This window comes from Pyxicephalus adspersus, chromosome 9 (genome assembly GCF_032062135.1).
Source record: "Pyxicephalus adspersus chromosome 9, UCB_Pads_2.0, whole genome shotgun sequence".
NCBI classification, from domain to species: domain Eukaryota; kingdom Metazoa; phylum Chordata; class Amphibia; order Anura; family Pyxicephalidae; genus Pyxicephalus; species Pyxicephalus adspersus.
Window position 1 is genome coordinate 26,087,889 of NC_092866.1, and position 19,883 is coordinate 26,107,771.

At 36.9% G+C, this 19,883-nt stretch overlaps 1 protein-coding gene across 1 annotated transcript; it reads right to left on the reverse strand.

Moving 5' to 3' along the window:
• Positions 1–6,586: 6,586 nt before the first annotated feature.
• PSKH1 (protein serine kinase H1) lies at positions 6,587–19,030 on the reverse strand. The gene is made up of 3 exons (XM_072422959.1): positions 18,903–19,030; positions 13,539–14,554; positions 6,587–9,951 (listed from the first exon to the last, which is right to left on the reverse strand). Exons 2-3 carry the CDS (start codon positions 14,472–14,474, stop codon positions 9,634–9,636), a joined length of 1,254 nt encoding a protein of 417 aa, XP_072279060.1. The 5' UTR covers positions 14,475–14,554; positions 18,903–19,030; the 3' UTR covers positions 6,587–9,633.
• Between the last annotated feature and the right edge of the window lie 853 nt (positions 19,031–19,883).

A 19,883-nucleotide genomic window follows, 5' to 3' on the forward strand; every position in this document is an offset into this window, starting at 1 on the left:
CTCAGATGTGTTCTTATATAACTTAATTATAATCACAGAAAATAAATTGCACTATACGTTTTTTTAACCTACGGTAATTGTACAATAGATGGTTACTAAAGGAAAAAAACATACAGCAACAGGCATCTGTTTGCATATTCTAACCTGCAAAAGTGTAGCAAAATCTGATCAACTGGGTAACCATTGTATTGAAATTTAAACCACTATTTTTTGTTATGAATCAATATATTTGGTAGAATCTAACATAATTCAAATCAGTTAGAAAAGAAGAGATGCTATATGAAATACTTGAAGTTAATTACAAGAGTTGAGTTAAATCAATTTTGATTACCGTTGTCTTATAAATAAAAATAACATTGAGAGAAATAGTGTGTACCTAGCATCATACTCAAAAGGTATCAATCAATTAGTAAATAGCCAGTAAACAAATCAGTAACACATCTATGGCTATATACAGAAAGCATGTTTTTCCTTTATATAATGAATGCAAAATTGTAAAAAAAATATGAGATACAGAAGCAAACTGTTTAAATCTGAATCAAATCCCAGCAATGCATCACACATGCACATTTTAATTTGTAGAACTTATTCTTCCACCTCAACATACAGTCATAAGTAGTGTTTAATATATATTACTATATACATTTAAGTCTAACTAAAGGATACTATTTATATGTGTACTTTTTTGATTTTTTTAGTTATTATTGGCATTCTGTTGTCACCTACATTATATTATTTTATGGAAATTATATTTTTATTTTATGGAAAATATTTTATTAATTTTCCTGATATATGAAATAGGATTTAATGGCAAATAATTCTTAAAACGGAATTATACTCTGAATGTCCTGAAGCTAACTAATTTCTCAGATGTTAATCAAACCTTATCTGTTTAGATTAGGCTAACTGTACTTACCTTTCTATTGTATGCCCCTGCAACCACTATAACTACTGTCATCTTAGCTATTTCTTGACTGGTAAGCTTCTCCTGTCCTGTGCTAATGACACCAGTAATCCTCTCGTGTGCAGTAGATCTGTACTATTCTATATTATCATTCTGTGGCAGATTACTAAACAACCAATTGTGAACAACTGTTGTAATGTTCTATGGAGGAAAGCACAACTGGGTGTCACTCTTTCGTCCTTCCTCTCCCCTCTCCATAGCCATTGGTGTATATGTACAAATCTTGTTCATTCATCCATCATTGGGCACAATCACAAAAGATCACATAAACGACAATCATCTGACATCTTGACGAGTTTCTTCCCTTTTGAGTGACACACGGCTCCCCACGCATGCACGGTCCAGATTACGTGGATTTAGTGGTCTGAAAGGTTGCAGCCACTGCTTTAAACTACAATGTAATCACCTGGACTTCCTGTTTGAAGGAACAAGGAGAGTGAGGCACAAAACACTACTGAAGCCCCAGAATGCTTTTCTTGTTATTACAGCCTAGTTACCATGGTATTGACACCCGGATAACAGAGGAAGGTTCTAGTATTACTTTTCAGTTTTAAAAAGTAATGTTTAATTGTAGTGTAATTAAGCTAGCAAGTACAATGTTACTTGCCAGAAAAGGTATGTAAACCCAATTGGCCTGATTTATTAAACATCTCCAAGGCTGGAGAGGATTTACTTTCATCAGTAAACTTGGGTGATCCAGATTGCTTTACTGATCTAATTTTTATTCTCTCAATTTACATTAATAAATATATTTGTTTAAATAATAAATAAAAATAATGCTAAAGAAAATTTGTACTAGTAAATGAAGAAATTGGAAGATCTAAATTGTGTCTGATAGTATTTTGTTTCTATAAGCATTTTGCTTATTGCAAAAGAATTATGAGTTAAGTTAAATGGTATAAATGCATTAAAATAAAAAAATACTATTTGCTTTGTGTCCCACCTCATAGCAACAGATGGATCCTTGATGCAACGTTGTACACATTAAATGGCCTCTACCTAAACAAACCCCTAGAGTACATGTCTGCTTTGATTTTGTAGTGGGGGTTATGCATTGTTCTGTATACTCTGTGAAGCACTACATGATTTTCAGTGCTGTGGAAATGCTGTTGATGTACAAAAGATATATAGACTATATATTAATTTGTCTGCAAAATCTTGAAGCAACACAGGCTTTTTTCAAGATGTATACAAATGGTTTCTTCAGTTACCTGGCAACATCTTGGGAAAGCGGACACATCTACTTCTGGGTCTGCTATTATGGCAATGTATTTTGGGGTCATTGCCTTTTTTTACCACCATGAAACTTCATTAGGAATTTTCTCTAACTTCAATAAGAATTATATATAGACAAGTAAAATTTGGTTCACATACATATAAATGCTGTCTCTGCGCAGTCCTTACATACGCTTTTCTTGGAGTTTGTTGCTAATGCAGAAGCTTGTACATCTAAAGACCCATTACCTAAACAAGCAAGTAAATCAATTTGGTAAAAAAAAAAAAATCAGTGTAGTGAGCAATGCAAAAACCTGTACATTGTGGAGACAAGAACATGAACAAATGGCTGGGAAGTCAACATCGGTTAGGACCATACTTCCAAGGACAGTAACGTGCTCATTTTGGAGATAGGACCAATGGTTTGCATAAAACGGATACACCTGTCTCTAAAAAGGAGCGTTTTTTTGTATAAAATAAATATTCGGTGCTAGACCATTAAGAGAAAAAAGTGCAATGTCCAAGAATAAGAGGCAGCTTTCTGTTTAAGAACCAAAACAGGGCTTCTGTATTCCTATACTTCCTGTACAGTATACACGAAAGGGAGATTGAAGGGAGCGATCCAACACTGATACAAGGAAAGCCAACAATAGAATAAATTGCTGTAAAAAAAAAAGTGGCCATCCTCTAATGTGTTTTGTGTTTTTGTATACCACATACATATATAGACTTATTTACTGAAAATGATTATCTAAAATTCAAATGCAATATGATTATGTAAATAAATATATGTAGCTGCCTTTCAAATGCAAGCATCATCATCATAAATTCTAGCATTACCATAAAAGGTCATAGACCTAAGCCACTTTTACAAAACAGTTAAAAACTTAAAATATTTGAATACTGAAATCCTATAAGGTTAAATTATTTTATTACACCCTGAGAATAATTTATTTCCACTGTAAAAACAATTTACTTTTTAGGAATCTAATAAATGGTCATTTTTCTAATTGCTTTTGAGAAATCTTAGAATAAATTTACCTGATGCATTTTGTAGGACAGGGACAAAAAGGGCACTTGTGTTATTGGTCAAAGTGACTCTGTCAGAAAGGACCATGGCTTTGAGCAGGTAATAGGGGCAAATCAGATTGGGGGGGATAGACAGGGTTTGTTATTTCCTGCTTGGTAGCGTACTATTACCAAAATAATATAAAATGTGTCCATATATCTTATATTGTGACTTGTAACCAAATCAAATCACAGCAATTGTTTCCAATTATAGGTAGGTGATTCTTTCTTACCATTGTTGCAATTATTGTTAATACACATTGTGCTGCTACTTTTAATATGTCATTATCAGCTTAAAATAAGACTTGCAACAGAAGAAAGTCTCACACTAGTGGAACCTTAATTCAAACTAAGGGCTTGTTCAAACCTGTGATAAAATCAGACTTTTTGTAGCATTCTTAACACTACAAAAATAGATAGGATTAAAACGAATCCTTTCATTGCACAGGCCACAAAGAGCAGCCAGGTGCATTGGTAGCCCATATGTGGTTAGAAAAGAAGTCTGGTGTATTGGTAAGTCAGACAAGAAAAAGGGCAGCTAAGTTCATTGGAACCCCACATGTAGTTAGAATGGCAGTCAGATGAATCTGGAAACCCTTTTATTAAACGGGTAACCAGATGTCCGCCCACCAACACCCTGGGAAAGAATATAGGAAGTAAAAAGCAGTACTGGCACCAGCTCTAGATCCAGAATTCTCCCACCTTTGGGTAGCAGAGGGAAGGGCACCAACAACACGACTTAGTACATCACCAGTGGTGGCAAAAAAAGAATTGGTCCATGATGTTCACAAGGGAGAAAGAGGCAGATGTCGGTCTTAATAGAGCTCTTTACTTTTACCCATCACGACATGCTTCTTGTGTGAAACTTTGGTAGTGGGAAATCCTTTATAGGCCATCAATTGGGACTAAACTAGCTGATGTTAATTTACACTGATAGGGGGCAGGACTGAAAGATTTTAGTCGGTTTCTCAGCTTTCCGTGCCTTTTGTACCTCTATTTTATCGTGAGCCGTTTATTTCTATCTTGTCCTTATCTTCCATCCAGTTCTCAAAGGGTTATGAAATCAAATGGTGGTGTTGCTACGGCTGCTGTTGTTGCCCATGGGGTTCAGTCTTCATTAGGGCGTTTTGTACTTTGGTTGTACACAAAAGGCTGTGTTTTCTTTTCCCAGAGTCCTCGTCCTCCTCCTTACCATTCTTCATTTTGTAGTCATCTATCTTCCCCAGGGCAGTAGCTACAGGAAGGAGCAGTACATGTACTTCACAGCTTATTGGGTGAATGTTTTGTGTGGCACCTAAGTGTCTGCACAGTGGGTCCCTAAATCCCCATTATAGCTACTCTTTAATGTTTGGAACCTTCTTCCATACCTAATCCTTTGTCATGATGGAAGTTTTGCACCCCACGCTGCATATATAATTGTTCTTAATCTTTAACTAAATGTAGTGCCAATGATCACAACCTGGCAGTAACCAGCAGCGCAACATCCTCACCACTAGAGGCTCTGGAGAAGACCTGGTTACTGCTTAGACTCTGCACCTTGGCCACTGTCAGAGCTCACTCCACTCGTGTGCAAGCTGTAGCGTCCCCACTAGAGGCCCCATCTCCCCAAGTGTGACATTACAAGGGCTTTATGAATATAAGTGTTGTGATCCTTTAATCGTACGATTTAAAAATGTAATATTATGCAAATGTATCTTATGATATTGATTCTCTTTATATACTATTGTCTATTATTCTAACTGTAATTATTATTTTATATGATTACTTACCTTTTCTTGGAACTTTGTATGTATACATTTTTTTTTTCATTAGTATTGTTACTGGTTTTCTCTACAATCCCGAGAATGCTGAAACCGGCGGTGCGCGTCTGGTTAGGATCTAGTTTACTTCACCTTGAGTGAAGTTTGTCAGAAATAAAATAGGTAACATTTTTTATCAAAACTTTTTTAATCAGGGAAAAGATTAGCATTATTTTCTGCCTCCTTTTTCTTCTCACCACTAATGTACAGATGAAAGACTATGGTGACACTGTGGGGTGCAGTATACACTGCCTGAGGCCGCTGTAAATGGGCAGTCACTATCTTGCAACTCAGTACATTAGCCTACATGTATGAAGGCTGAAGGACTGCAAGTTGTCTCTGTTAATTTTTTTATTACTTATTGTGGCACTAGTACTGGGTTTGTTCATGGTTATATTCACGCTATTTATAGTTATGTTTAGGTGTTGTAAAAGAAGTTGGGGCTAGATACATTTTTGGGAATTGATCCTAAAATGTATTGTAAATATAAATTCTAAATAGATTTCTAATTGTTTTTTTTGTATGTTTTCCCTTAGAGACACCAATATAGTTTCTTACCTGATGCTTTTGTGCTCCTTTCTCACCTCTCTTCTCCATCTTCTGGCTGTTTTCATCACCCCCTTCTTCCAATTTCCTCCAATCTGTTGCTAATTCCTCTTTTTTTCTACTTCCACCTGCTTTGGCTGGCTGAGTTTACTGTGATTATGGTTGATGTTACAATTATTTTGCTTAATGGTTTTGGACATGAAGTCCACAGACAGTGTTTCTTCAAGAGGGATCAGATCTCCGAAGTAATGGAACATACATGTTGTTGGTTTTGTCATACAAGGTTTTCTCTGTGCTTCTCTTCTCCTTGTACTCAGAATGATCACCAATTTATGGATATATCAATTATTGGCCATCTTTTGGGTTAAGCACATTTGTGACTATTTTAGTGTCCATAGGCAACATTATCTATTCTGATCATGCACCCATCTCTTTATATCTTTCTTTGGGCAGGGTGCTCCCTTGATCCTGGCAATGGCAGGGGAAGCCCATATATATAACAAGTATTTGGGTTGGACTAATGTTATTCATCCCTAGGATCAATTCTGTACTATAGTATTGAAAACAAAATAAGGAAACATATGGGACATCAAAAAAGAAAAATCATTTCATGTACATGTTCCCCAAAACAGTAGGGTGGTTACTAAAATGGGCTGGGGGGATCACTGTGCTTCTAGTTGGCGATTGCCAGATCTTGGAAATCACCCACCCTTTACTTTTATCAAGTAAAACACAATTTGAAGTGTTTATCAACAAGAAGTTACATGCTATTCTGGCCTGCATAAGCACTCAACAACACTAGATCATTAGTGCAAACTCCCTAGTGGTAAAAGGAGGGATTACACTTAATTTTATTTTATTTTATTCTTTGCCTGGAGATGGATGGATAGACTTTAATAATTCAAAAAATATAATAGGAGACACAGTATGCTTTTTTTTGTGGTAGTTCTGTCTTGAGTATTAAACAGCTTTAAACCCAAAAAATATGCGCAAACAAAGACTATTTTTTGTTTAATAAAACATGATTATGTCACAATGGAATATTTACAATTTAAATGTAACTTTTCAAAACTATGTAAAAAAAAAGTCATGATATATAGTTTTGTAATTTCACATTTTAAGATAAATCAAACAGAAAAATATTTACAGGTGCTTTGGAAGTATTACTAGACTTGATGATTATCACCCGATCCAGCAAATATCAATAGCTTCTATTGTTCTCCATGTTAAAAAGAAACTAAACCCAAAATTGTTCACAAATAAGTAGCAGGAGATCAAAAAAATATTCACCAGTATTGCCAGCCATCTCTCTGCAGCTGATATTTCCCAATTGCTAACTTACCATGCCATTCTGGGAGAAGCAGGGCTTTGCTTCTTCATGTCAGGGCCTGGACCACCCAATTAATCCAACCATACCCAAGTTTTATTTCAACTCAGATTCACACTACATATATACAGCTACAAAGCTGTTTACACAGCAGTGCCTATGTGCACTTAAATATCAGAAAGTAAACTTCCAAGTTTCAGAAGGAATTCAAGACTAAAATGTACCCTTCCTAAACTGCTGCCTAGGCACAATTACCATTACTAGATTTATCCAAACTGTATCACAATCATAGGTTTTTTTCCTGCTTGTCAAGCAAAAGCATATTACAAGCATACCTCTCCAACTTAATAATACGTGCAACATTTTTTTTTTCTTTACAGTAGGCCTCACTCCCTAATATGTCTCAGTTCCACATCTAATACATTTTAAAAAAGTAGTAGGTTACCTAACAAATTATACGTTTTTTCTGGCTTTATTTTTTAATACATAGATATTAATTCCTAAAGTTTTATTTAAAAAATATATATATTTACAAAAGCAGCTTTTACATATTTGGGGCAGCACCAGATCTTTTCTAGAAAAGTATAATTCACAAAATCTTTTGATTAAAAAAGATCACAAAGTGCAATTTATATTTAACACACTGGAATTAAAAAGTTCAAAGCACAAGTCTGAGATTTAACTGGTTGAGAGCTGTTTGTTTCCACATCTGCACCATTGCCAACAAATCCTTGCTGCCAAAAAAAAAAAAAAAAAAACAGCTGGTACCTGTTCTGTTTTACTGCTGTGTAAAATGAAGCTCCAAATCCCAAAAAACAAAAATTGAATATATTAGAGCTTAACATTCTCACAATATGGTGGCTGCATTTTATAGAAGTTTTAGGCACAATAATGTTGCTATAGTCACTGTACTGTAACTAGTGGAAAGGTGTGAAGCCACCCTTGGAAAGCAGCACCTGTAGAGCGTATTAAATGGACTAGTACAAGTTGAAAAACAGACAGGTTCAAAAGGTTAATTAGTAGAAGTAGAACTATTGTGTTACTGTTTCTGACAGACCGTTGCATAGATGTTCATTTTTGCCTTTAAGTTAGCTTTTACCTTACATGAAATTTAATGTACTAGGAACTTAGGTACATTGTATTTATTCCTTTCATTGTATTTGCAGATCACACTGGGGGCATTTGATCTGATTATAATGTCACATAAAGCAACCTTATAGGAAACAAAAAAACTCCTTGAAATCCCTAGTTCACCTTAATTAACCCTTTCCTACCCTTTCTCTGCTGATTTGGATATTTAAACTTTTGTATGTGGATGTAAATTGTTATGCAGTCACATTTTTTAAAAAAAATTGAAATAGCCATTTAATTTTGTAAAAATACTCTGTAAAGATTTCTACTAGAATCAAAAATGTTTGTGTCATTACAAATTATAAAATGTATACCAAATGTACAACAGTATAAAAGTTTGAAAATTAACACTAGACAAAGTAGAAAAACATCCTTTGTAAAAAAAAAAAAAAAAAAAAAAAAAAATCAAGAAGAGCAGAGTTATTGCTGAATTATTTGGCCCATAGTAAAGATAAAAAACTGCAGTGGTCCAATGTAGTTGCTACATTGTGATATTGCAAGAAATGAAAACCTGCTTGCATACAGTTTTAGGATAACAATAACATGAAATCAAGCTTGAGTTTGAGTGGACATAAATTAGCACATGACATTTTTATAGGTGTGGATTTGCTAAAATTTGGAGCATGATTGTGTGAACATTTGACTCCTGCACTGTATGTGCAGACATAATCCATATTACTCAAAGATGTACATATCAGTATAGTACCTGGGGATTATTCTTTAATGTTTTAAAAATTATAACAAGACATAATACTGACCTTTTTTTTGCTTATATTTAGCCCCGCCCTAGGCTCCAAACTGTCAGATAGTGCTGTTATAAACACTTATGGCCACCAGGACCTGCCTAAGCCTGTTTTTTAATGGAACTAGGACAAATCCCTTTAGTGGCATTTAAAATTACACCCAGGGTTCTAGTGGTTAAAAAAGAAGGTTGTTGTGGTTGAATGATGCCACTCCTTATCTATAATCAAAGGTGCATGTTTTGGGGAAAATGACATCCGTTATCTGTCATTGACCTCTAAGAAACTTGTGCATATCAGAAATTACTACACCTAAGTATGGAGCTGCTTGTTACAGGTTAGTGAAGAAAACACAAACATTGATAACCCTGAACCATAAACCATTAAAACGGTGTCATCAAATTCAGCTACTGTGTTTCTATCCTGATACTCTCGCCTTATATTCTTAAAATACATATATTGTTTGAATGTTTAAGAGCTCAGTTGCAAGATTTCACTGGATTCTTCTGAAGATCTATCATATTAAAAAAAAAAATACTAAAACTGAAAATATAAAATACTGAAACAAAATATCTGTAGTTTACAGTGACAAAATGTTTTAAATGGTCCAAATCCCAAGAAGTTCATCCTGCAGGTCTTGCAAACAATTTCCTGGGCAGTAGTAGAAATTTTTTTTTTTTTTTAGGAAAAAAAGACAAATGTACAAGCAGTCACTGCTGCGGGACATGAAAGAAGGGCTTGACAAAGATAATTTTAGATCAAGGAATAGAAGAGAAAGCATAGAAGTAATTAATACTCCCTAGCCTGTGTTTCAAGCAATATTTAAAAGATGACAAAACAAGGTTATCCATAGTATTGTTGCTGGTAACGCAAATTAAGTTCCCGAAGTTCACGTTCTCTCACTCTTCGGGACTTAGTTGACTTATTAGATCGACTGGAACGAACAGACTGTGCAGACTTTGTGCTCTGACATCGAGATGAAGCCCTCTTGAGCAAGTTCTGTGAAATAGACCTGTGCAGGTTTTTCATAGATGAAGATGCAGCCATGCTTACAATCCAGGGGTGTTTAAGAGCTTGAGATGCGGTCATTCTTTCACTGGGCTCCACCATCAGCAGACGATCTATAAAGTCCTTAGCCAGATTTGAAACACTTGGCCAAGGCTTCAGTTTTCAAACAAAGAAAAAAAAAATTGAAACACAAACAAGCAGAATTTTACCCCTGTAAACAAAATAGTTAGTACAATTTAGATTAGGTCAATCTAGATAAGACACACTTAGGGCTCTATTTATAAAACAGGGAATCTTTCAAACATTTCCTGGTGGGAATCAGTTATTGCAATTGAAACACAATGACTTGGAAGATTCCCATGAGGGAACTTATGATTCTGTTTTTATAAATAGAGCCCTTAGTCTCCAATGCAGTTCAGTGACATCTTGAAATCTGTTCAAGTCTACTACTACCTTCTCTTTGCTCCCACACCATCATCTCAAGTACTGGCATGGATGATTTTGTATTCTGGTTGCAATGTACAGCCCACACAGTGGGGAATTACACAACAAGGAGCATTTACTATCATCCAAAAGAAACACTCCCACTGAGTACATTAACAGAACTCAAACTGTTGGTTCCTCATAAAGATACCAAGGAACATTACTATTAGCTTATAGCTATTAGGGGCAGGATACCTCCCCTTGTGTAACTCCACACTGTTAAAAGCATATAAGCAGACGCTTTTACATTCTATCCCAGCATCTATCACTTCTGGATCTAGCCACTACCACACCACAGAAGAAGGTGGGAGCCCAGGGACTCCAATTACATTTAAGGTAATGTGTAGGGATATATTTCGTTAAAGTTATTTTTTATGTTTTGGCAAGAGTGGGTATAGTTTAAGATGATGCACAAGCCTACACTTTCATTAAGGGTTTAGTAAGAAATATTTATCAAAGACAGTGACATTATTATGAATAATATTGTTGAGATATATAGGTTTTCAGGCACTGTATTGAAACGTATAACTGAAAATAACTGCCAAAACGTAATGTGACATACAAGGTCACATTACATCTAAAATAAAGCAGATCTAAATGAAAAAAATAAATAAATAAATAAAGGGGCCTCACATTTTGATTTTTTTTAATGGTATAAGGAGTTGCTACCAAAGCATCCAACTTCACAGAGTTTATATTTCAGTTTTGTTGGTTTGATGCCTTTTACAGCATTTATCATTTACCATGTGCAGTAATAAATCATCAACAAGATGTAGCTTAATTTATTTAAACCATGTTTATGAAGAAAGTTTGCATCCTAATTGACACCCTCCATAGGCTAACCAAAGTAATTAAAAAGGCAAGTTTTAGGGATAATGTGGAATCCTTCTTAAGGCTTTATATAATATTCAGAGGTTATTGATATATGGTTTCTAGACCAAATTTAGTAGTGTTATTTGGTTAACTTGTAAATAGGTATGCCTAAATTGAATACAGGTAGTCCCTGGGTTACATACGAGATAGAGACTGTAGGTTTGTTCTTAAGTCGAATTTGTATGTAAGTCAGAACAGGTACATTATTTTATTAAGTGCAATTAGGACAGATGTTTGTCAACATAATATTAGGCAGCATGGTGTCAGTTACTGTATAAAATCCTCACTGTGATCAGCTAATCACAGACAAAGCAAACAAAAAAAACAACTTTATGGAGCCTAGACATTCATTCAATTCTGGAACAAGCTGTGCTTTCATATGCAAAAAGAAAACTGCAGAGTTTGTCTTGGTCATTAAAGAGATACAAGAGCTTGCAGAACAGCAAAAGATTTCTTCTGAAAGTCATGCAAACTTTCCCCTCCCCCCCATCAAGCTGTCCTGCACACGTACAAGCAGGGAAGCCCCATTTTTATCTAGGAGTCGTCCATATGTCGGATGTCTTTAACTTGGGGACTACCTGTACACAATTTTGTTTTTTTGTTCATCTTTTATCAGAGGATATGAAGACAGCTGTACAAACAATGAAGTGTTGTATAGTTTCAAAATTTCAAGGTGTAAAATAACTAGTTGACACAACTTCACTTTTAACAACTGCTGCAGGGCAGCTGCACCCAGGTATGTGCCATAACCAACAAGTATGTTGTAAATACTTGAAGATTATGTAGTATGCTCTTTTTACATTGTAGGCAGCTGAACTGAACTACAACTCAAGTTACAGAAATTTTTGAACCAGATCTGTATTACTGATAACAATTATGGCCTGGGGAATCTGATCACTGGTAAATGAGCTATAGGAACTACATAAGTGTCAAAATTCCAAATTAAAGAATGGAGTGGCAAACCTAGTTGAGATTTTTTATTTAATCCCACCGACTGGCTCCTAAAAGGATTTCTGAAAAGATCAGAGGCCTACTGCCTGTCCATGGATAAATTTTGCCTATTGAAGCCACTATATATCAGTGTTCTCCCCAGACCCTTTTAGTCGGACACACCACCCACCAATTTTCTGTAGCCTGCTGGCCTAATTGTTTTTGAGTGTCAGAAAGCTGACAGAATTATAGAAGTTACTGGATTCGTATGGCAACAAAAACTGACAACACTGAATTTGTAAAGAGTTGCCCCACCCACTTGATGACCACTCACTTCCTCCCACCCAGCTTGAAGAAATGTCTGGGGAGACACCAAAATACATTTGTGCATGCTTGTTTGCAGCTGCAAAACCAAGGTTATAAGTTGCATTAAGAATTACTGCTCAGTGATTGAATGAGGTAGTGGAGTAAAGGGAATATGCTTTTGGCCTTGTGTTTTTCCAGTGCCTGCCTAACTAAATCTAGCTGACCAGTAGCACTGATAAAAGTTCTGATACAAAATTTGGAACCAGGCCCTATTCTGCCTTAACACAGCACTACTGATGATGGTCTTCTAACTAAAGATCTTTGGGCTCCAGTGCTAATTTTTGACAAGGTTACATATGCCTTCACAGCAGAGCCACTCTTTTACACAGGATCCCACTATGAAATATAGACCCTCCCTCATATCAGGAGCCTCCCTAAGACAAGAATCAGCAGCAGGGTGTCGCTTCCTCGTTCTCCCCGCTCCATAGCACAGAATGGTGCTGTATGTACAATGCATTGCACGTGTGTACATACCCTTACATTAGCGCTTCCCAGATCACTGTTACAGGCTTCACCAGCCCTTCACTGTTGTAAATAGAGCTGGCACAGGAGATCATTCACTACTATCAATTGGCCTCTAATAGATGCAGAGCCAGGAAAGTGAAGGCAAATAGTAGAGGATCTCCTACAGGCTCTCCGGAGTAGGGGGGTGGATTCAATGAAGACATGAGTAACCCCTGTTCCTACTCCACCATTCTCAACTTTAAGACAAAATATTTACATCTAAAACGTTATGGTGAAAACCGCAAAGCTCTGCCCCTTTATTATATATTGAGGGTATAATAAAACTGTGAAATGATTTCAGATTGTTAGGCAAATTTCAGACATGTGGTTCACCACAGCAATGTGTTTCAGACTCAACCTCTTTCTCATATTGCATTAAAGCTGGAGTCAGCCAAGCAGCAAGCTTTCTTTAGAAAGCAATCAAAAATGGCCCTTGAACTTCTCTCCATGAAGCCTGCATTTAGAATGTTCTAGAGGCTGTGATTCAAGGAGTGTGTAAATCCAGGTCTCCAAAGAGCCGTCCTGTAGAATAACTTTTTTTTTTTTTTTAAACTACTTACACAAAATGCTTGTGAACAACTTACCTCTCCAGAGTAGCTGTATTTTCCCTTTAAAATTTGCCTGTACAGACGTGTTCTGTTGTCATCTTCAAAAGGCATAGTTCCACTGAGAAGAATATAAGAGATAACTCCAAGTGCCCACATGTCCACAGAATTGGTATAAGGCTTCCTTACAAGAATTTCAGGAGCAATATATTCGGGTGTTCCACAGGTTGTCTTCATTAAACAGTCATCTCCTTTTTTTCGTGCACTTGCAAGACCAAAGTCTGTAATCATTATTTTTGAATCAGTTCCTGGATGATAATATAAGAGGTTTTCAGGTTTTAAGTCTCTATGTGTGATCCCAAGAGTATGCAAATACTTAACACCTTCCAAAACCATTTGAAGCACATGAGTAGCATCTCGTTCTGTGAAGGAGCCCTTGGCAATTATGCGGTCAAATAGTTCTCCCCCTGTAGCCAATTCCATTACCATATATACCCTCTCCTGTGTTTCAAAAACCTCAATTAACTGGATGATATTTGTATGCCGCACTCTTCTGAGCACATTAAGTTCTGACTCACACACCTCTCTGCCTTCTCTGTATTTGGTTTCGATCATTTTAATTGCATATGGTTGTTTGGAGGCCTTATGTTCCACTCTGACAACACGGCTAAAACTTCCTCTGCCGATAAGAGCCTTAATATCATATTTTGCAGTCACTCTTTGGTCAAACTTTGCTCTGTATTTAGCTACTTTATGTCTTCGAGGGTCAGCAGTTTCTGTGTGGCCATGCTGGTAGCCACAAGGATACGATGTTATTGGAGAAGCTCCTTTGGTCTCTGTTCGGCCATGGTCTGTAATAAAATGCTTATATTGATCATTTTTTGACATCAAGTATGGCTCTACTTTTTTAACCAAATCCAGCTGAATGTTCTTTGGATGTTCAGGAAGTACTTTGCTTGTCCCACAGCCCATCATGGGAAACTTTCAGTCTTCCATGTGGCATTGTGTTTACATAAATCAGTGAACAGATGTGTTAGAACCAACGTCAAGTGGCCCTTAAAAGATAAAAAGACACTACAGGAATTAGTATTTATAAAAACAGAAATTGTCAAATTATAATTTTTATACATATGTTGGATTACTTGTGTCAAATTAAAGTAAAAAATAAAACAATTACAAAGTAGGAATATAGGTTAAGCCATATTGTAAACGAAGATGTAGCTGATTCTGCATTCCTTTTTATGGATCAACTGTGGTCATTAAAAAAGAGGTTTATGCTTAAGCCAAAGCAAACTAGAGAAATACACCATAAAAATATTTGAACAACTAATGTGACTTATAGTTGACCATGAAATGAAGGACACTGTGATAACATATCACAAACAATTTCACCACCAAAAGACCATTAGGACCCTGGACATTATGTTGCTGAGAAGACATTTTTTTCTGCACCAATGCACATGATTTGCTAGCTTAGAAAATCTATTTTTTGGAGACTATAACAACCATCATCCCACCATATTAGAATGCATTCTGTTCAGACTGATGTCTGATTATTGTATTCTTTACATACATGCAATAAATATAATCTAATTTTGGAGCCACATTTTAGGTAAACACTTGAGAGATAGCAGATAAAATGTAGACTTTGATAAATCAATAAATTTAAAGGGAGAAGCAGATCCTTCACATAAGTAATTACTAAAATGGACAGAGCCCCCAACTAGTAGGTTTACTTTATTGAGATTTACTTTCAAACATTTGCACCGTATGGACTATGTGACCCCTAACACCCCCGCCGCCCCCCCACCCCCCTGGGGACATATGGGACTCTCAAAATCCGGTGCATTTAACAGGGAGGACATGTTCAGCCTTAACACTCCTCCGGGAATTACAGTATGGTTGTGTCGCCTAAAATAGAGGTGCAATTAACAATACTTTCCATAAAGTCAATTTCATTTAAAGTGCAATTTAATCAAATGGCTTAATAAACAGCTACCAACCATATGGTTGTTGTTTTACCTGGCAAAGGATTTGTATTTCTGCCCTGAGGTTTATGGAGGCCTACCAAACTGTTTTTTTTTTTTACTTTAGTTTTTTCAGTGGCTATAGTAATTAAAGAAGGGGTGTTCCCTGAAGACTTGGAAGTTATTTCATGGGGTACCCTCCTGTTAAAAAAAGGTTGACAAACACTGGCCTAATGCCGTTTTAATATTTTTGTTTACAAACATTTTAACTACCATTTTTTAACAGGTTCTTTGCTTTCAGAAAATGTTTTGGTGTCTTAAGTAAGGTTTTGGCCTAACAAGCCCAACATACATGTTGAGGAATTAAAACAACTTGTTTTTGGATATCTATCCGAGTTAAAACGGAATACTAAGGAGGGTAACAGGTCACAATTCCTAAATAAAGCTGGGTGTCACACAGCAAACATCTTACTAGAAATCTGTCTGTAAAATGGTAAACATAGTTGTGTACCACCAAAAAAGTAATTGGTACTCTTTCTTCTGAAGAAACCAGTATAAATCACTATCAAGTTCCAGAACCAGCCATGGATAGTAAGCCAGTTCAGGAGTCTTTGTCTGTCACCTTAACCATTTAATTTCAATGAGAGACACAGCTTCTGTATTTTTTATTTCACTTAGAAAAAAAATTCCTAATTGCCAGGGTAACACAGTGTCATGTTCAACATGTTTTGACATAAACTTATGTCAGTTTCAGGAGATACTTCACAGCCTCATATGCACAAGCGTGACACCTCCCTCCTCCTGTTTGATCTATTACAGCTCAGTTGGTAGGAACTATTTGGAATCTGTATATTAATTTTTGAAAAATAGAGGCTAAGCTTCTACAAATTATATATAAAAACAATTAGTATCAACACACCCGACACATAACAGATAATCCAGACACATAAAAACTAATCAACAATAAAGGAAGAGAAAAGGAGGGGAATAAAAATGAACACCCAATGGGGGCTTTCCATGATAATAACTGCAGCCGTGATCTTAAGGCAGAACTAAAATGAAAAAAAAAAATCCACACTTATCTTGCTCTAACTTCTTCTCGGATGCGGGATTGGGTGACGTAGCCTGCTGTAAAGGGGAAAAATAGTGCCAATCTCAGTGCATTTGTGTGAGATCTGCATCTCTTTCCCCTTAATGTGAGATTGGGCATGTGCAGAAGCAGCCAGAAGCCTCCTGGGATCCATGATGTGGGTATTGTATATAGGTCATCAACACTTTTCTCATAATTATTGGTAAATTATTACTATTACTGTGCCAAACTATTCATTTTAGCATACTTTTCTACATCAAATATTGCACATCATTTTTGAAGAAAGGGACAGCCGATGACCCTACTGAAATAGGGTGTCTTACCTGCCTGATCGCTCCGGGTTTCAGAAGTCAAAGCTGAGCTGCAGAAGCGCCAGGAATACCCAGCAATCTTGGCTTCCCTTGCATGTGTTAAGAAACAATAAACTCCTGAACCTCTGGAGTTACACCGTCGCATTACAGCGAATCAAGATGGTCAATGATTGTATGTGAAACAAGAGAAGCAAGATGGCACAGTGTGGCCTCAGAAACCTGACCAATGTTAGATTAATGTGTATAGTTGCTTTAACAAGAACTCAGAATTCCTGTCAATATAAACAGGTATTTTCTCACACTGCAGAAAATGCAATATAGCACATTTTCTATAAAAAATAAATTATTAGGGAAAGAATTAATGCATTTATTAATTTTAAAATAACTCATAATAATTTCCATCTTTGTCAGGTTGTTAATGGCATCTACTGTATGAGAAAATTTGGATGATCTAGCAGTGGGGTCAAGGAAACCCTCAGTTTGATGGATAATAATCCTTATAAGCTATTGCCAACCCCAACATCATCAAGTAAAAAAAGTAAGGCAACAATAGTAATATATAGGTGATATAATCTCATAATACAAGCTATATCCAACATATACAGATGTCACACCATTTTGGAGATCCATTGATACATGGTGAAAAAACTGGCACTAGACAGAACTCATCTATATATCAGGCTAGTATTTCAACCGATAACAAAGTCCCATCAATGCAAATATAAACATGAGGATGTTGTAAATTAAAGCGCATGTGTGATCGTATTACCAACGCGTTTCGTCCGGTATAGGCTTCCTCAGGGGTATATCGCACGTTTGGCAGAACATTATTATATGATGGTCCATTGTTCAATTAATCCTGTATACGCTGGAAAGCAACCCCAGTTGTGGTAAAAGGGAGGATATCCCAGGTTACTAAATGAGTGCCTGATACACTGGATACCAGGGGAGAGAGGTCTGCAGCCACAGCCTTTCTCAGTGTTAAGCTGCGTACACACGGCAAATTTTTCTCGCCCGATAGTCGGTATCGGCCAATTATCGGGCGAAAATCTGCCGTGTGTACAGTCGGTCGTCGTCCATCGTCCGACGACCGTCCTGGCGGATCCATGGACGATGGACGACGACCGATCCTAATGAAAGGGAAGGGGAGAGCGCGCAGCAGGGTGCCGCTCCGTCACTCTCCCCCCTCCCCTCTCCATAGAGCATGAACGGTGCTGTATGTACAGCATCGTTCATGCATCGTGCAGTCTTTTCTCGTTGGAAAGGATCGTGAAAGATCCTTTCCAACGAGAAAAATTGCAGGTGTGTACGCAGCTTAAGTGTTCTCTCCCCGTTATAATGTTCCGCTACATCTGCCAATTACAGGTGTAGCCTATGCCAGAGGAAGCCTATGCCAGGTGAAACGCGTCGGTTAGTACAGCCACACATATGCATTCTACTTTACAACATCCTCATGTTTATATTTTCATTGATGGATTTTGTTACTGGTTGAATTACTGGCCTTATACATAGATGAGATATGTCTAGTGCAAGTTTTTTCACCATGTATCCACGGATCTCTAGTGATGTGAGATCTGTATTATGTTGGATATATATTGTATTATGAGACTATATCACCAATGGCACCTAGTGCCTAAGATTTTCACCACTGGACTGGGCTTACTCCAATCTATTGTAAAATATTTCTGTTTTCTATACAGATCATGGTCCCATTCTCTTTCCTTCACTCATTGAGAAGAACCTGTAGAACCAAAATGAAGGATCTCCTATTTCTTACTATAGGGTTTGTTGGAGAATTCTGAATACTCATCTGAAGATGGAAGCGGTGGGAGAAGACATTAGTAATGACATTCTGCTAATTGGCGAGCAGCAGATCAGGATAGATCACGTCCAAAGTAGTTAGAAATTTGTTTGGCTGGAGATAAAAACAAACCACCTAACACACAACTTTCTACGACCCCTAACCTACACTATATATCATTGTGAGGCTTTCAAAACACTTTTTCACAAGTCCAGTCAGGTCATTTCACCTTACCTGACTTTGGCTTAAGTGAAAGTCCCCCGTTACCTGGGAGTACATCACCCCCTGTCACCGGCTTTCTGTGTACAGCAGCGGCCATTTTCTTTAGCCGTCACCTGCTGGGCGGATACTTCCCCCCATCGTTTGAGGTACGCCCAGCAATGACGCTCGTTTCAAGCCCTGGGCATGCGCAAAAAGAAATCAGGAACTTTCATTCTTAGAAGTCGTCATGAACGCGATGGCGCAACAGCGCATCGTTGCTGTGGCAACTAGACGCGTTGTCATGCCAGCAGAGCTGCCACTACAAATGGAGAAATTCCAACGCTTGGATTACACAGGTAAGTATAATTACAGGTGTAGTCCTAACATATCCAGTTTCAGGTACATTCGTAAAGAATGTTTTTTTTTTAATTAGGTAGGTATTTCTTTTATTATTAACCATTTTCTATAATGTGTTTTTTTATATAATTTGTTTATTGCTTTATGTGAGTATGTAAGGGGCAATATAGCACCCATGTACTTATTCTTCTGGGTGAAGAAATTACTTATTAGAGGGGACATTAGAGGGGAATTACTTATTAATGTACAGCGCTGAGTAATATGTTGGCGCTATATAAATCCTGTTTATTAATAATAATAATAATAATAATAATTAAAGTCTCCTGCCTGCAGACCCCCTACAATATTGGGGCCAAGTTTTGGAGATGAAGTGCATTACCCCCTATTATGAGCATTACCCGTGTAGGGGGCAGACAGGTGCCAAGTATGACCAGTAAGGGGCCGGCCAGGTTCAATTGCTTTGAAAGGGTTCTGGTTGTAATTCTTTTTATTCATCTTTCCCTAGGTTGTTTGTATATCCCAAAGCGGAACTAAAATGAAAACAAAAAAAAAACACACTTTCTTTTAATCCCACAGATCCCTTGTTGGCACTAGTCCTTCCAACGATCGGGTCCTAAGTCGTCCTGGAATTCTTCGTCCCGGTGCTGAGGAAGTGGT

Excerpts from the sequence above, each read along its gene's own strand:
- PSKH1 (XM_072422959.1), bottom strand. The coding sequence starts at position 14,474 with ATGATGGGCTGTGGGACAAGCAAAGTACTTCCTGAACATCCAAAGAAC. Across the intron at positions 9,952-13,538 it reads AATACAGCTACTCTGGAGAG|CCTTGGCCAAGTGTTTCAAA; the intron begins GTAAGTTGTTCA and ends TGAAAACTGAAG.